Raw genomic sequence first — 16,812 nt, forward strand, 5'->3', positions numbered from 1 at the left:
ACTGCAAACAAAGTGAATTTTGAAATGAAGAACCCTTATCTGTCCATTGTCCTTCCAGACTCCCAACTGTCCTTGGGTGAATGTCCGTTGAACTTAATGATGAGGATGATAATGACGATGATTTATAGTTCAGTGAGCCTCAAACAATAATCCAACCTGTTAACCATTCACCATGTGCTTCCCCACAAACGCTTCAGTCCTTGAGTAGCGAATAATCCCAAAAGATCCACTATAAGGTTCTGTGTGGTAGACCCCAGTGGAAATGCTCCTCACATCATTGTTGTACATATTAGTAGTATTTAACTACCAAATATAAAGAGTCCTTATGATTGAGCTTGAAACAATTGTTTCTCAATCTGGGGTCTCATTTATAAAACTGTGCGTAGGATCCATACTTAAAGTGTACGTACGTGCAAAAGCTAGATTCTGCGTATGCACAAAAAAAATCAGATTTATAAAACCATGCGTACGCCAGAACCCGCGCACAAATCCCTTTATAAATCCCAGTCAGCGGAAGATTGTGCGTACGTGCATCTCCACCCCGTCTCCTCCCTGAAATCATCATATATGGAGCTTACGACGCCTAGTTTTACTATGCATAACCTCATCTGCATATTTCCATACACGTTCCCATCCACGTGATGCCACGGTTAACACCGTCAAAGGTACAAGACATTGGAAAATATTAGATATGGACTATAAATGCAATTTGTGTCACACATTATATTGATAAAGATCATCCAATATCCTCTTTATGTTTTAGAATAAATATATCAAATATCCATAAAAACAAAATTGTATAAAATACTTCAGATAAAGGTTTTAGAATGGAGTTGATTCATTCATTTCCACTGGCCAGATAGTATTTTAATAGTTTTAAACAATTCAAATCAAATTTATGCAGTTTTGCTGATAAGGTGAACATATCTTTTAGGAAGTTTATAGGCTATTTTTAGTGGAAACAGATTGGCCTACATATTTATTGCAGTGTAAATACAATTGTCTGTCTCGGCGCGTCTCTGACAAAGTATTTTAAAAAGAAAACATGCAAGTCTTACCTTTTTCCTCAAATTATATCCTTCAAATGGTAATTTGTTTGAAGATCCTTCACACGACATCAACACCTCCTGCAGCTGTGGTTGTACAGTAAGATATTATTGGACCTATTCAAACTGGACAACGGACCGTTCGACCACCGAATCCAGCAGTGTCTTCCATAATATCTAAGTTAAGTGTGCATCACTGATCGTCATTCTCGAAAACATATTTTGCCATAACATCTGCAGTTTAGTTTAAAGAGGAATTATTGTGCTCCCAGCGCTTCTCACTTTCATTAAAGCAGCGTGTCACTGGAAAAGTGATCGAAAGTAGCACATCTACTATCTCAATTCATATCAGTTTTGTCTCCAGAATGTGCGTACGCACGGCTCAAAGTTTGCTTAAAGGTGCGCACATTCTCCCGTCAAGTTTGTTTTTATAGATCACAACCTTTGCGTGGGAACTGGCGTACGCACGTTTCCAGCCCCGTTTTGTGCGTACGCACGCTTTATAAATGAGACCCCTGGACTCTACTGTGTTGGGAATACTGGAAGAGAAAGCCATGCTTCCTTTTCACAAAACAGATCTCCCTTCCTCTACTACCTCACCTGGATTTAAGGTAGAGGAGCAGAGCACTTAGGGCCCCTAGAGGCCAGGAGAGGTACTACAACCTTCTAAACCCATAGGAACAGAACTATGGACTGTTACAAGGTCACAAGGTTCAGGGCACCCTGGCAGATCAGGAGGTTCAGAGCGCCATGGCGGTGCGGCCTCTGTGGCCTCGGCCACTATGGCCAAGGGTATATGTCACCCACCAAAAAAATTCTCGAGAGGAGCTATGGGTCTCTGAGCCGGGGCGGGTTCTGGAGCAGGCTCGCAGGCTGGAGCAGAGTCTGTAGCAGTGGTCAGGGACTGGAGCTGTCACTAGATGCTGGTCAGGGGCTGGAGCCAAGTTTGGAGCGGACTCCGGGACTTGAGCAGACTCCGGGACTTGAGCGGGCTCATGAGCAGACTCAGGGACTGGAGCCATCTCTAGGCTCTCAACGAGGAAGGGAGTCGCCTCTGGACTCGGGACGAGGAAGGGAGTCACCTCTGACCAAAAGTCAATCAGCCACAGGTCCTCCATACTCTCGGGAGAGGACTGAGGCATGGCGGTGGCCATCTTGACCAAGGGCTCGGGCGTGGCGGTGGCCATCTTTATCCCTGGACTGAGGACTTGGGGAATTTCCGGAGGACAGTAATTGACGGATCCACTGGAGGGGTATGCGGAGGGAACTGGCTTGAGGTGAGCGGGTGAGACCTCATGTTTTTCCCATGGGGCTAGATGAGCAGACCTGTCAAGCAGACACAAACATGAACATGATGAATAGAACATGTGGCTTTGCATGGTTAAACAACATACACCTGTTATTTGTTGCCTGCTAATTTGACAATAATGGCTGTATGTTAAGTTATTTTTGGAGGATAGTATAAACTGCTATACAAGCAGCATTTTTTTCCTACCCCTACTGGACAGAGGAACTAAATCAAAAAGAAACACATTAACATTGTTCAATACAGAGAACACTTTTAATGTGACTGGTGAGATGGCTTTTTGAAAAATAAGTACTGCAATCACAGTTTTAAGATATAAGTCATCAGTATAGGCTTCAAATTTGATGACAATTCACCCCTGATCTACAGTGTCCAATTTACTTGTGAAGTAAATTATTACCTACTGTATGTATTGTCATCAGTCAGCATAATTTTAAAGGAAAATGAAAAAGCACCAACACAACTTACAAAAACAAACAAAAAACAACTCAGTTTAGGTTTTAAAAAAAAAATAATAGCTCTATTTCTTACTTCCAGGTACCTTTTGACAAGGAATTGACAGTGGTGGCTACAGGGAATGGCAAGGGAATTCTGGAGGTACATGAATGCACTTGCACAAAGTGTAACCAAGATACCAGCCCACAACATGGTAAATAGTGTATTGAATTGTAAAATACGTATAAAAATCAATTTCTTTCCGGTTTTATGCATCCCAGGTAGTGAAGGTGTACCACCAACTTCCTGACTCCTGCAAGAACAGCCTGTGTAACAGTTTCCAGCTTGAATGTCTCTATCGTTAAAACTGGTGCAGTCTTGGCTCTCTTTTAAGAATTCTTATATGGTTTAAACATTAATATCAAACATGCCAATCAAATGTCTGTGTTCAATTTTAGAAAATCATCGGCCAGATGTAGAAAAGTCCTACAACCTTACTATCAGAGTGAGGTGAGACTCTTACATTTTTTTCACAGCCTCTTGGCAGGACAAGACATTTCACATTTTTGCACTTGTGCCTTTACTTTTCTCAGGTCTCTTGGAAGAAAGGGCAAACATGGTGATTCTGGATATTGGCTTGCCCACCAGCTTTGAGCCTGACAACTCAGACTTGGAGCAGGTGAGACCACAGACTTCTGATAGATCATAAATGATACTAAGATGCAAGTAAAAAAGTATGAATTAAGGTGTGTTCACATTTACTGTTTCTCTGCAAATTTTCGTGGGCAGGTAAAATCTAGACTTTTTTAAAGGAATCTGTGTGATTTAGAAGCAGATTTTACTTGTCTTCAAAATGGTCACACAGATTCGCTGTGCTGACAAACAGAATCGTCTCAGGTTACGTATGTAACCATGGTTCCCTGAGAACAGGGAACGAGACTCTGCGCTTTCATGCCATGCTGTGGGATGCCTGCTACAGTCGCTCAAAGACAAGAAGATGCCGGCTGTTTCCCCAGGCGCTCCCTTTATACGTCACGGTTCGCGCCGTTTGACGTGATAGGCTGTCGCCGGCCAATAGGATTGGAGTGTGGTGATTTTTGGCATTTCGAGCACGGGTCACGGAGGACGTTCCCCTAGCGCAGTCAGCGCAGAGTCTCGTTCCCTGTTCTCAGGGAACCATGGTTACATACGTAACCTGAGACGTTCCGTTTCGAAAGGGAACTTCTACTCTGCGCTGACTGCGCTAGGGGAACGATATACCCACGCCGCCATGCTAGAGGAGAATGCCAGTCCAAATGTCTGGACACACATCTGGCAGTTCCAGGGAAAAACCGGTGGCAGAACTCCAAGGCTGTCAGTGACAGCATTCCCTACGGCCAACAGCCCAAGCTGAGCCTAAAAGAGGCCTTCCGAAAAAAGCCTACCAAGGCTGCTCGAGCATCTGGAACCAACAGCCCGAGAGGGGGGTGGTCCCTTTAAGGGAATGTGGCCAAGGAACCACAGGAACCTCGGCCAGTCACTCGGGGGGAAAAATCCATCCCGCTGCCACCAAGGAGGCCTAGCCAGATCCAGCGAAGTTAAATCCGGCCTAGCCAACCTTGTCTGATATACAGAATCTCCAAGCGCAAACTCCAGAGAGGAGAGCAGGAAAGAGCGACTGCGAAAGGGCAGTAAGCAACTCAAACCCACATGCAGAGATGGGCATCCTGGAGAGCGGAACTCAGCTAAACGCTCTGGACCCTCGTATGAGGGGAGTACAACCACTCATCCAAGGATCTACTCAGCCGTTAACAAGGTGCTGAGGAGGCTGTGCGCTGAAGACCCCTGACCCAGGGGAGCACAAACCAGCCTGGGGGCCGGTCTAACGGGAGACTTCATAGAAGTCTACAACCATACCAGCTTAGGGAGCTAAGCACAATTACGCAGTTAACCCCGAAGGGAAGTACAAAGCTCAACCTAACAGACAGACTGTAAAGCGGGCACATAGTCATGGAGGCCGGGAAAAGGGCCTACAACATAACCAGAGTTCACTAGAGAACTAGAACTGAATGCAGACGGCGGTAGCCCAGGATGGCCTGTAGGGCCACACCCTATTGCATATCAAGGTGGAGCAAACACCAAGACATAACAGCTGCAAGTGCCCACGAGACAGCCCGTCCAACACAAACCAACGAGCAGTGCACTCGGTGAAGTACCTTCTACTCTTTAAGCAAGAGGAGTACAACATATGCCATCATGCGCTAAGGAAAGGCCCCGTGGGCCTATAATCCCAGCAGGCACGTGGCATCAGCTCGTGGCAGTGTTATTTGCTGTCAAAGGTCAGCATGCTCCACAGGAGGCCTTTACGGCCTACCCGTCACACGCGACATCAGCCAGCGGCCACTAAATTTCTAGGAGCAAAAATAGAACCTGTTAAATAGACAGAGAAACTATTTTAGCTCGACTAGAGCTAAAGGGAATAAACGCACAAAATACTCAGTAAAAACATCTTTTACTCTCAGCGAGAGGAGTACCAAGCTAAACTCCGACATGCTAGCAAAGGAAGGCCTGAAACGGCCTGTAACCTTAAAAATGCGCGGCAATAGCTAGTGCGTTAATACAACACCCAAGGGGTATGAGACATACAGAAACCCATACAAGCAGTGCCAACATGCTAGATAAAACATGAAAGGAGGCCCCAACGGGGGCCAACAACTTCCATAAACACCTGGCAACAACAGAGTGACGTATGACTCATCATGGAATGATGCCCGTACATGACCAGCGTAGCTGGGCCAACAGGAAGCTATAAAAGAGGCCTGGAGAGGCCTGCTATTTAAAGAACCATGTGGCACTAGCCTGTGGTCATGACAGGGCCCTAGCTACCAGGAAGGGCCAGTATAACCTAAAATGACAAATTTAAGGGAACTAGCTACACAACCTGAGTCTAGGCATATACATTCCAGCAGGCAATGTTAAACATGCTAAACAGCGTGAGCGTAACGAGCATCGTAAACCAACAGCGCTGTATCCAAACAAGCTGCATACAGAGAGACTAAAAACAAATAGCCAACAATAAAACAGCAACGAATCCCAGATGCTGTGGTGCGAACGACCGTGAGAAGTCGGGTAAACAAAACTCCCAACACTCATACTGAGTGTGCCATCCAACAGGTGATGCACTCAGTGGAACACAAACCCTAACCGGGGAGCACAACAACAACACCGTATTCATAAATAGAGGCCGGAAAAGCCTGCTATCATAGAGAACAGGTGTAACCTGTGGCAGCACAAACACTCTCACATAACACGCCTGCATAAACATATGAAGGGGAAATATGGGCAAAAATACGGCCAGCAACTTCCTCAGAAGGAGGCCAGAACTAGGAACTATACAACCACAGGGGAATAGTCATGACAGGGGGATGTAAACAAACATACACCTAACCTAGTTCTAGCCTAGCCGCTAGCTAAGGACTGTATGTAGACCGCGCTACACTCGGGCTACAAATTCCTAAACACACGGAGAAAGCAGTGCGAGCGACAGCATTAGGCGGCCGAAAAACTGGCCAACACATAACTGACAATAGCGAAAGCTAGTTCTAGCTATACACAGTATCAGCCGAGAAACTACATCAACGCTAAAACAACAAAGCGGCCATAAAGGGCCTGCCTGTCACAGTCAGCCTAACATACAGTTATTTGCCCAAATAACCCCATAAAACATGAACAGATGACAACTATATGCACGGGAAGCTATACAGGCAAAGCAAGGTCTACATAAAGAATGAAAAATGGACCTGGCTTACCTCCTGCAGCTCGTAGAACGCAGATTCCTCCCCGATACGTCACACGGAGGGGAAAATCCAAAGTTCCAAAGCCCAAAAGCACTTTCACTATCAAGCCAGACGGCGGGCCGTCAGAAAAATATTCACCATAGGCCCACTACATCAGCCCGACTGTAAAGCCCGCAGCATATAGATGTCACAAAACGCTACCGGGAGGCGAAGGAAGAGTGAGGATGAGAAAAAGCCCTCGCGAGAGAGGGGATCGATTGCTCCTCGATCACCTCCCTCAGATCTTGCTTCTTCCTTCTAGCGTCTCGCCGTCTCTGCGACTTACTCCGAGGAGGAGGAGGCACACGAGCGGCGACACTTTCCCTCTGGGCCTGCCCGGACCTCCCGGCTGTCTGGGCCCAGAGCTGGATCTGAGCGGGATGCAAGATCTATACGCCGCGGAACGCGTCTTCACCTCCCTGAACTTCTCAACCACCGCCTGCATGGAGGTGCCAAAAAGTTCAGTGGGCGAAACAGGGGCATCTCCCCGATGTCCGCACAGTTAAGCCACAGATGCCGCTCAGTGGCCACCATGCCCGCCATAGATCGACCGATCGAGGCGGCAGTTTGTTTGGTGGCCCTCAGAGCGAGATCCGTGGTCCGACGCAACTCCGCGACCGCCTCAGCGGAAAGACCTTGACCCTGATCAAAATCCGTAAGCAGATCAGCCTGATATGCCAGAAGCACTGACATAGTGTGCAACGCCGCACCAGCCTGACCTGCAGCGGCGTAAGCACTGCCATTCAAACGTGACGTCACCTTCAACGCTTTGGATGGCAGTGCCGGAGCTTTCAGTGTCGGTGCACTCCCTGTAGCGAGATAGTTTGCAAACGTCTCTTCCACAGGAGGCATCGACACGTACCCATGCTGGCCCAATCCCTCAACATCAGCGAAGTCAGCTCGCTGATACTGATGCTGATGGATTCGGGCCGAGTACGGGTTCTTCCATGCCTTCTCGATCTCAGCATGAAGATCAGGAAGGAATGGAAGGCTCGCTGGAGTTGCCGGGTTATGAGTAGAGAGAAAACGATCGTCTAACCTGCTGCGAGCGGGTTCCCTCCTCACGCGCTCCCAGGGCAGCTGCAGTCTGCTCGAGGCGCGTTCCATAACCTCCAGCAACTCAGAAAACGCCACGCAGGGAGGCCTAGCGGGAGCCGCGGGCTCGCCCGCTTCTTCCACCTCGGCCATCTCCTGCTCCCCGGGGCCTTGAGCCAAGAGAGCACTCGCTCCTGGGTCTGAGGATGTTAAGGATACAACATCATTGTCATCCGCCAGAAGCGCGTCCTCGTCAGCCGCTTCAGCTTGAGAAAGATTGACACCCCTCTCAAATTCCTCAGTGAGCTCCACCTGCGAGCCCCATGATTTCAATCGCCGCTGAGCCTCAGCACGAGCGGGGCCGGAACCACCAGGCAGCGGTGATGACACCTCTCCCCTCGAGAAGAGGGCCAAACGAGAACGGAGCGTTCTCATAGGAAAACGCTCACAGTTAGCACAGGCAGCACCCTCGAGTACTGTCCGTGCATGCTCCTCGCCCAGACAGAAAACGCACAAGTTGTGTGTGGCCTCCGGTGTCAGAAACCTGGGACAAGGATCAGCACACTTCCTGAACGATTTAGCAAACATACTAACTTTGGCAGAGTGAAAAAGGCACGAGCAAAAGCAGTCGCGAAAAGACAAGAGGATGCCGGCTGTTTCCCCAGGCACTCCCTTTATACGTCACGGTTCGCGCCGTTTGACGTGATAGGCTGTCGCCGGCCAATAGGATTGGAGTGTGGTGATTTTTGGCATTTCGAGCACGGGTCACGGAGGACGTTCCCCTAGCGCAGTCAGCGCAGTCAGCGCAGAGTAGAAGTTCCCTTTCGAAAGGGAAACAGGATAAGTGATAATGAGTCTGTTGCCTTTATAGCTCATGAATTCAGTGGATCAATACATCAACAACTTCGAAGTGGTGGACAACTTGAGCGACAGAAGATCCCTCATAATTCACCTGTTTAAGGTAACCAAACAACAAGCCTTAGTTCAAACTTGTTTAACATCATGTCCAAAAAGGCTGAATATATGTAATATTCTTCTTTGTCTAAATGTCCTGGACAGGTGTCCAGTACTGAGGCAGACATGATCTCATTCAGACTGCATCAGAAATTTAAAGTGGGGTTTCTTCAGCCGTCCACTGTAACAGTTTACCATTACTACAACAAAGGTGCGTGCACACATGTAATTCAAACTGTCGTTGTTTTATGTAACTTCCTAATTTTGCTGTCTGAGGTAGTTCATACTAACTTGCTGTTATTTATGTGATCAGTTTACCATTCAAACATTACTGAACTAATTAATACATTATTTAAATCACTTATGTGGTTAAAACATAACTTTATTAAAATATCATTATGAATTAACTAAATTCAATTTCTATTTACAGTTTTTCTCAATCGATTTGACACTTTTCCAAATGAATGTAGTTGCTCTCAAAACAATTAACACTGCAAACTAAACACACTCTTATGTTGGCAAAACATTTATTCAGTATTCACTGCATAATGAAGCTCTGCTGTTTTTTTTCTAATAATGCATTTATCAAAAATAAATATTAATACTACAAAACTATCTGTTGATCTGATAACAAATTCAGCTGTAGATACACAAATACATGAATTAAAAAATACGTTTTTGTGTTCTTTAATCATGTTCTTCAAAGTTCTTTAATGGCAAGTTTACCTGTATAATGATGAGTTTTAGCAAAAATAAATAAATAAGTGAGTAAATAAATAAATGTACTGTAATCACTGAATCAATGAACTTTATATATCTTGCCTCTCATTTACATCTGGCCAATGAATTTGTCAAACCACGCCAGCAGAGGATTGGAGCACTTGTTGTTCAGGGACATTTACTGTGGTACAATGTTTATATTGGGCTGAACTCTCTGGCCAGCTTCCCTTGAGGAAAGACGATCATTTATGACATGGGCAATTAGGTTTACTCTGATTTCATTTGAAACGTGTCTGTACATACATTTCTTTCCCCTTTCCCTCTTCATATATTTTCATCTATTAAATACCATTGCCTTCCACTCTACCTTCTACTCCTCCCTCTTCTCCTCATCCTACATCCTCAACTCTTCTTGCTCCATCTCCTCTTTCTACACCATCTACCTCTTCCACTGTTCCTCTCCCTCTCAGTAATATGAAGGTAAATCAGTAGCAAAACTCGAGAGGTTGCTGATTTGAATGTTAGAACTTGAATGTGAGAAATTTACACTCACAGCCCTGATGTGAAAAGCTGAATGTTTCGATTTGCACACACAGACAACAATCAAAACACCCGTGTTACAAAGTTGTAGTTGTTAGTTACAAATGTGTAAAATGGCATTCACATAAACAAAATGACAGACACAAATGTGAGACATATTTACGTTTACACTTCAGTTTCGCTGTACAGCTTTAAGTCTGCGCTTACAACCGCTCAGATCTGGCAGTACAAGTTCAATTCCTGGCGCTTTGACTTTTGCTACTCTTTTTGCAATATTCCTGTTGCAAAACTGACTTGAGCACTTGAAAGCAGAAGTGAGAGAGCAGAACGGGGGTGGGGTGGGGATGAAGCCGTTTTATAGGTCGATGCCTGACCAATGAACAACGCCAGTGTATGCACTCTGCGTATACCATGAGAGGGCGCTATTTTTGTTTAATTGATTTTTTTACATTTTTTAAAAATTTATTATTAAAATCTATCTGCGTAAACTCATTACATATGAGAGCAAGAGAGAATGAGAATAAATAAAGGTGTGTGTTGTAAAGTCAAATGTGTGTATGTGCGTGCATGGTGGGTGTGGGGGATATGGGTGAAAAGAAATCTGATTGGATATGATGTTACAGATGGTTAATTAAAAAAAAAACAGGCTCAAAATGAGTAAACGGTTAATTCGAAACAGCTAAATTCGAATTAAACATTTGCAAAAAGGCCTAAAACTATTGAGTAGGAATGGAAAAATGAAGCCTCTTAAATATTTGAAGCTTTTCTCTAAACGTTTTGGGAAAAATTTACAGCAGCCATAGAGTTCGCAGCTCCATTGTTTTATCCATTAAACACAAATAAAAGCCTGACAACACTAAATGTGTTGGCTAGTTCTGTGATAAAATCCCTGTTTTCATTAAAATATCATTAGCTTTAACTGAGTTTTATATTACAGTAAAAGAGTAGTAAAGTCGTTTATTGGTTGGAGTCAGCCAATGAAATGGGATGTTTTGTGCGCAATGACATCATTACATAGAGCAGATTGCGCCGTTTTGGTGATCCATGTTGCAGCCACCCAATAAACAACTTTACTACTCTTTTACTTTAATATAAAAACCTGTTAAAACTAATGATATTTTAATGAAAATATTGTCTCATACATATGCAAATATTTATTTCCGCATGCCAAGTCGCACTGGATGGCGTTGTTCATTGGTCAGGCATCAACCAATAAAACTGCTTCAACCCCCGACCCCAACATTTGTAACTATTAATCTGCAACTACAACTTCGTAACACTGATGTTTTGATTGTTGTCTGTGTGTGCAAATCGAAACATTCAGCTTTTCACATCAGGGCTGTGAGTGTAAATTTCTCACATTCAAGTTCTCACATTCAAATCAACAACCTCTCGAGTTTTGCTACTGATTTACTTTCATACAGTATTACCCTTCCTCTATCCTCTCCAAAACATCTCACTCTTACACCTCTTCCTTTTCTCATTCTTCTTCTTCTTTATTTTATTTTTTTGTTTTGTTTATTTTTTCTTTTCCCCTTATATAGTTTTTGTAAATGAGATAGCTGTGTAAACACTTAGGAAATTTGCATTTGCTGGGGTTGTGTGTATTACTAACTCAGCAGATATTTATTTGGGGCTACTGAGTGCAACTGAGATTTTAACAAATAACAGAGTTTTGTTTGTTGTGTTTGGATCAGTAAAAAGAGCTGCAATTGTTTTTGCCTGATATATTAAAGTTTTGGTTGGCTGTATGAACTTCTGTGAAAACAATCTGGAAATTTTAAGTACAGTTTTTTGTGAAAATGCTGCATGTGATATGTAATTTGTGTGAAATGAAGGAAAATGTTACAACTGACAGTTACAATGTGTTCAGATTACTGATTTTGAGAATAGTGATCCGAGTTCGGAGAAATGTGTCAAATCGATTGAGAGGAACTGTAATTTTAGATAAAATAATTAACATTAAAGTAAAAACTGAGCATTAAACAAACATTTAAGTTGCTTCCAATGTGTTTTCATAAGAGATTTGTTGAAACATACAATTCGAATAACAATCACTAAGAATAACATGAACATGCAATATAGTGCATCTATTTATCAACATGCTTGAATACTTTTTTTTTTTTTTTATGCATGTAATGAGTGCGAGCTGACACATACCAATAATTTTCCTAAATAATGATTTAAACATTATTTCTGTCAAACAGGCTGTAAAACAAGTGGGCAAATTAACTAACAACAATGTAACAAGGGTGCAGGGAGAGACTGACAGAAGGGCCGCATGGCAAACAGAAACTAAAACAAAAAGCCATGTGCACAAGACAAATAGCAAACAAATATGACAGAAGCCATGTGCTCACACAAACACATAAGAAAAACTGCATTATTATATAAATTGGTGATAAAATTTGAAAACTGATACTGTTTATTATCAAAAGTAACAAGACAAAGCTTATTGAGATGAATAATAAATAATGTTTAGTGAAGATTTGTTACAGCATAAACTGAAAAAGATATTTTAAACTTATACTTGATATTTTAAAACATCATGATTTATTTGATTTACAGTGTTAGTGTTTTTTTTTTTTTTTTAAGTTATGTTTTTGTGCCTTTATTAGATAGGACAGTAGAGATTTTGACAGGAAAACGTGGGGTGGATAGAGGGGAATGGGATCGGCAAAGGAATCAAACTTGTGTCGCTGGAGACAGCGATAACCAGGAGGCCATGTCACATTATTAGTGGTTTGGCATTATTAGTGTTTGCTTTGAAGATTGGGCACTTTAAAGATGTTCCCTCACGCTGTGTCAATTGCTGTGCGATCGCCTCTGCGTGATTGCGTCATGAAGCGCGTATGAAATCTGCCCAATAGGGAGACGGAACATCATAGGCGGGTGACGTCACTGACCAGGAACTATAATGCCTACCCAAAAAACACACTCATTCAGCTTCTGTGTCTTCAGCAAGCACTATGTGTGAACTTGTCTGTCCTATTTATTGTTGTCTGTCTTAATTATCAGTGAAATGGCGAGCGAACAACCATTCAGGAAGTGTGTTCATCCATAGGACCTGTGTTGGGAGCTCTCGGTCGACGCGTCACGCTAACGACAGATGCATCCCTCAAGGGCTGGGGGGCGATCATGAGTGATCGCTCGGCTCGAGGTCTATGGCAGGACCATCATCTCTCGTGGCACATAAATTGCCCAGAGATGTTGGTGGTGTTTCAAGCTCTGAAAGGGTATTTCAAGGACCATCATGTGCTAGTTTGATCAGACAACACATTGGTGGTCTCATATATAAATCACCAAGGGAGGTCTGAGATCGCGCCCATTATACAAACTGGCTCAGATCCTCAGATCCTCCTGTGGTCCCAGGGGAAACTGCTCTCTATCAGGGCAGTTTACATCCTGGGGTACCTCAATGTGGGAGCAGACATTCCTGTCGAAGGCAGGGGCCGAGGCACCGGGGAATAGTGACTTTACCCTGAGGTGGTGAAGCTCCTTTGGGAGAACTTCGGCGAAGCCCAAGTGGACCTGTTTGCGTCTCGAGAGACGACTCACTGTCCACTGTGGTTCTCTATGACAAACCCAGCACCTCTTGGGCTGGATGCTATGGTACAGCCATGGCCGCTGTACGCATTTCCCCCGATTGCACTGCTCCCGGGAGTTCTGGAGAGTGGTTTATTTATCAAGCGAGCAGAACAACCACCCAGTAGAGCGTTACAGTAGTCTAGCCTTGAGGTCATAAACGCATGAACTAACTGATCTGCATTTTTCATTGAGCATATGTGGTAGTAGGCTGTCGCCTTTGGCTTGCTTAGTTGGGGACACTTGACATTTGATATTCAATAGTATTCTTGACATTTATTCAACAGTGCTTTGATCTGCCTGCATTGACACTATTATTTAAGAGCTGCTGTGCAGCCAAATTATGTACCAGTTATCAATGTAAAGCTGCTTTGACACAATCTGCATTGTAAAAAGCACTATATAAATAAAGGTGACTTGACTTGACTTGAGAGTGGTGCAGGAAAGATTTTCCACAGGGCTATCCCCCTCCACACTAAAGGTGTACGTGGCAGCCTTAGCTGCTTACCACGCTCCTTTGAGTGGTGTATCTTTGGGGAGACACCCACTTATAACTCGTTTCCTTCGTGGCACTTTGAGGCTTAGACCTGCAGTTCACACGAGAGTACCGGCTTGGGATTTGGCCGTTGTTTTACAAGGCCTTTCTATGGCCCCCTTCGAGCCTATCAAAGAAGTCCCCGAGAAGTTTCTCACACTAAAAACAGTGTTTCTCCTTGCTATTATGTCTCTCAAGACAATTGGAGACATTCAAGCCCTCTCTGTAACCCCATCGTGCTTAGAATTTGCGCCCGGTATGGTCAAGGCTTTCTTGCATCCAAGACCGGGATACATTCCTAAGGTCCTCACTAATACTGTGAGACCTATCATGCTGCAGGCCTTCTGTCCTCCTCACTTTACGACGTCGGACCAGGAAAAGCCTTAATCTACTGTGCCCAGTTAGGGGCTTTGGATGCCTATGTCCACAGAGCTAATGCCCTGTGGAGAAAATCTGATCAACTATTTGTGTGTTTTGGGTCACCCTGCATCCAAGCAGAGAATGAGCAAGTGGGTGGTCGAGGCCATCTCACTTGGCTTATGAGTCGGCTGGTCAGCCTTCACAATTGGCTGTTTGAGCCCACTCTACAAGGAGTTATGGCTGCCTTCCAAGGCTTTACCTTTCGGGTGTGTCCCTACAAGAAGTTTGTGATGCGGCATGGCTAGGTTCCTCACCGCACACATTCCATGAGGTTCTACGAATTAGACCTCGGCTCCACTCCAGGGGTGCAGGTGCTATTATGATTGTGTGCGTTTTGACTTCACACGTACTGTCACTTGCTCATATGGCGATGTTGGTATTGTCGTACCCACAGGCGATTGACGCAGCGAATCAATCGCCTTGAAAGGGAACGTCTCAGGCTACGTATGTAATCCTTAGTTCCCTGATTAGGGAATGAGACGCCCTGCCATACTCCCGACATGCCCGTAAGCACCTTGCTTCAGAATTCAGAAGCTGAATGAGTGTGATTTTTGGGTAGGCTTTATAGTTCCTGGTCAGTGGCGTCACCCGCCTATGACGTTCCGTCACCCTATTGGACTGATTTCATACACGCTTCACAACGCAATCACGCAGAGGCGATCCCACAGCGATTGACACAGTGTCTCATTCCCTATTCAGGAAACTAAGGTTACATACGTAACCAAGACATTTTACGTGATGAATGCTAACTAAGATCTCTGTTATTTCAGATAAGCACTGCAGCAGGTTCTACTCTCCTCCTGAAGACCAGCAGCTCTGCAGAGGCAATGTGTGCCACTGCTCACAGGGTCCGTCTCATCTCCTTTTGCACACTAGCAGAAAATTACCAGCATTTTTGTTAAAATTTTCAACCCTAAAACACATAACAAAGCAATGTGTAATTCAAAATACGGGTAACACAACTGTAAAACATCAAAATGGAAAACACTAACACATTTAGAATGCACATGAAGCATGTCACATTGGCAGATAATTTTTTCCATTATTTTTTCTCCATGTTCTGAAACAGCATGAGTAATAAAATATATGAAATATATACATAATTTTTTTTTTTTTTTTTTTTTTTTTTTTTTGAGTTGAACTGACCCTTTAATGAATGCATCTTTTTTCCACACATAGCCTCAGTTGGCATTTCACTCATGGGTCTTTTTCATATATAATTATTATTATCTATTTAATATTTCTGGACAGGTGACTGCTGCGTGCAAAAACCACAGAACATGTCTTTTACGAAAGAGCGGGTTGCATGCAATGGAAGACATTATGGTAAATATTTGCTGAGGTCACATTTACATCTCCTGACCTTTATAAGTTTTGCGGGGTCAATAAATTGGTCTTTTGGTGTCTCCTCTTCAGCCTACAAGGTTAAACTGATGAGTGTAAGGAAGTGTTACTACGATCAGTACGAGATGAAGATTGTTCAGATTATACAAAATGGTAAGTCATGGCAGACTACTTCTTTTTACTGAAATGCATCAATTGTGCTTATCGAATTTCTTTTCAAAACTATATAATTTTAAGTAACTTTTTAAAGGAGGAGTTGAACTGGATGGTGAAAGAAAAGCAGGCCCTATGTCTGTGATTGGAATCAAGTCCACATATTAAAATGATTTCTGAAGTGCTGTTCAATTACATTTGAAAATGTTATTAAAATACAAAACAGTTACAAATAGAAAATTGTAATTGTTAGTTTTATTATTAGGGGCCAAGCACTGAAGGTGCTATAGCCCTTATTGTATCCATTAGTTTTCTTATTATCACGCCAAATTTGGGAACAGCGCCACCTACAGGTCAGAGGTTTTTTTTTGTTTTGTTTTTTTTTACTATTTTTGCTAATAACTTTTGAACAGTTTGTCAGAAAATCTTGGTGTCTATCGATTCTTTGTGTCATGCCGAATTCGGGGATAATCAATTTTTTTTCCAGGATCGGATGAACCATCAAAGCAAAGATTTTTGACAAATTGCAATATCTTTAAAATTATTTGACATATCTGCACAAAATACAGTAGGAATCATCATCAGCAGATTAGAAGTTTGAACACAGCACCACCTAGTGTTCCTAAATTATAACGTTTTTTTTTGCAAAAACGCATTTGAAAACATTGTCCAAAAAGTTTTTTCTGTGTCATTACATTTAAGTTTCTTTCGTTTATGCCAATTCAGACGAATATCTCATTTGGTCATTTTCCAATAATTTTGTTTGTCCACCATATACAGAATAAATGTATAACAATCCAGAATCAGCTCAGATGATCTATGGACTGAGCCAGACAGAAATGACTGAAGGAATTTTTGATATTTGTTCCTGAGAAATAGGTTTCTGAACTTGGCCGTCACTGCATTTGTTGCCCTATGCTAAAT

At 43.3% G+C, this 16,812-nt stretch overlaps 1 protein-coding gene across 1 annotated transcript in view; it reads left to right on the plus strand.

Moving 5' to 3' along the window:
• LOC125276910 (complement C3-like) overlaps positions 1 to 16,812 on the plus strand; it is a 67,565-nt gene that overhangs the window by 47,741 nt on the left and 3,012 nt on the right. The window contains 7 exon segments of the mRNA XM_048204920.1: positions 2,890 to 2,949; positions 3,069 to 3,138; positions 3,381 to 3,466; positions 8,509 to 8,598; positions 8,697 to 8,802; positions 15,162 to 15,239; positions 15,643 to 15,888. Coding sequence (XP_048060877.1) covers positions 2,890 to 2,949; positions 3,069 to 3,138; positions 3,381 to 3,466; positions 8,509 to 8,598; positions 8,697 to 8,802; positions 15,162 to 15,239; positions 15,643 to 15,888 — 736 coding nt within the window.

This window comes from Megalobrama amblycephala, linkage group LG1 (genome assembly GCF_018812025.1).
Source record: "Megalobrama amblycephala isolate DHTTF-2021 linkage group LG1, ASM1881202v1, whole genome shotgun sequence".
Taxonomy (NCBI): domain Eukaryota; kingdom Metazoa; phylum Chordata; class Actinopteri; order Cypriniformes; family Xenocyprididae; genus Megalobrama; species Megalobrama amblycephala.